Source organism: Chaetura pelagica, unplaced genomic scaffold (assembly GCF_000747805.2).
Source record: "Chaetura pelagica isolate M959 unplaced genomic scaffold, ChaPel_1.0 scaffold1793, whole genome shotgun sequence".
Lineage (NCBI taxonomy): Eukaryota > Metazoa > Chordata > Aves > Apodiformes > Apodidae > Chaetura > Chaetura pelagica.
Genome location: NW_009952794.1, coordinates 32,032 through 32,827, shown reverse-complemented (window position 1 = coordinate 32,827; position 796 = coordinate 32,032). Strand labels below are relative to the sequence as shown.

The window sequence follows — 796 nt, the reverse complement described above, 5'->3', positions numbered from 1 at the left end:
CCCATCCCACCACCATCCCATCCCCATTCCCAATCCCATCCCACCACCATCCCATCCCCATTCCCAATCCCATCCCACCACCATCCCATCCCCATTCCCAATCCCATCCCACCACCATCCCATCCCCATTCCCAACCCCATCCCACCACCATCCCATCCCATCCCATCACCCCCCTCTCCCCACCTCCCTTCCCAGGACATTCCCACTCACAGGAGACACTCAGGACGACAGCTGGGGAGATACTGGTCCCAGTGGGGTGGCGGGCCCGGCACTGGTAGGAGGCAGCAGCAGTGCTGGAGACGTGGGGCAGGAGCAGGATGTTCTCAGAGCTCTCCTGGAGCCGGAGGCTGTTCCTGTACCAGGTGTAGGTGGTTCCATCCTGCAGCTCTCCAGCCACCTGGCACGTCAGCGTGCCCTCCTCCCCCTCCCGCACCTCCGCGGATGGGGACAGCAGGACCTGGGCAGCTGGAGCACGGAGAGATGGTGGCACCAGCTCAGAGGGGCCCTGGAGCAGCCTCTGGAGCTGCACGAGGAGCCTGACTGGGATCCAGCAGCACCAGGTGGGATCTGGTGGTGCTGGGCGGGATCCAGCACAGACACCACCTCTCCTGTGGAGACCCCCATGGAGACCCACTTGGATCCACTTGGTCCAGGGGTGGGACCCCAACCCAGTAAAAAGTGAATTCCCAACCCAAGGAAGTGAATTCCCAAAAAACTAATTCAGTCCAGGATTCTCACTCATCCACCAGCTCACCCAGGTGCTGCCTCGCGCTGGGAGCTGGGTGCCCACCCCCC

The 796-nt window shown here is 62.7% G+C and overlaps 1 protein-coding gene across 1 annotated transcript in view; it reads right to left on the bottom strand.

Annotated features, from left to right (window-relative positions):
• Window positions 1-796, bottom strand: part of SIGLEC1 (sialic acid binding Ig-like lectin 1, sialoadhesin) — a gene marked incomplete at its 3' end in the record, with an annotated part of 19,318 nt that overhangs the window by 6,520 nt on the left and 12,002 nt on the right. The window contains exon 9 of the mRNA XM_009994705.1: window positions 212-466. Coding sequence (XP_009993007.1) covers window positions 212-466 — 255 coding nt within the window. The remainder of the gene's footprint in view (window positions 1-211; window positions 467-796) is intronic.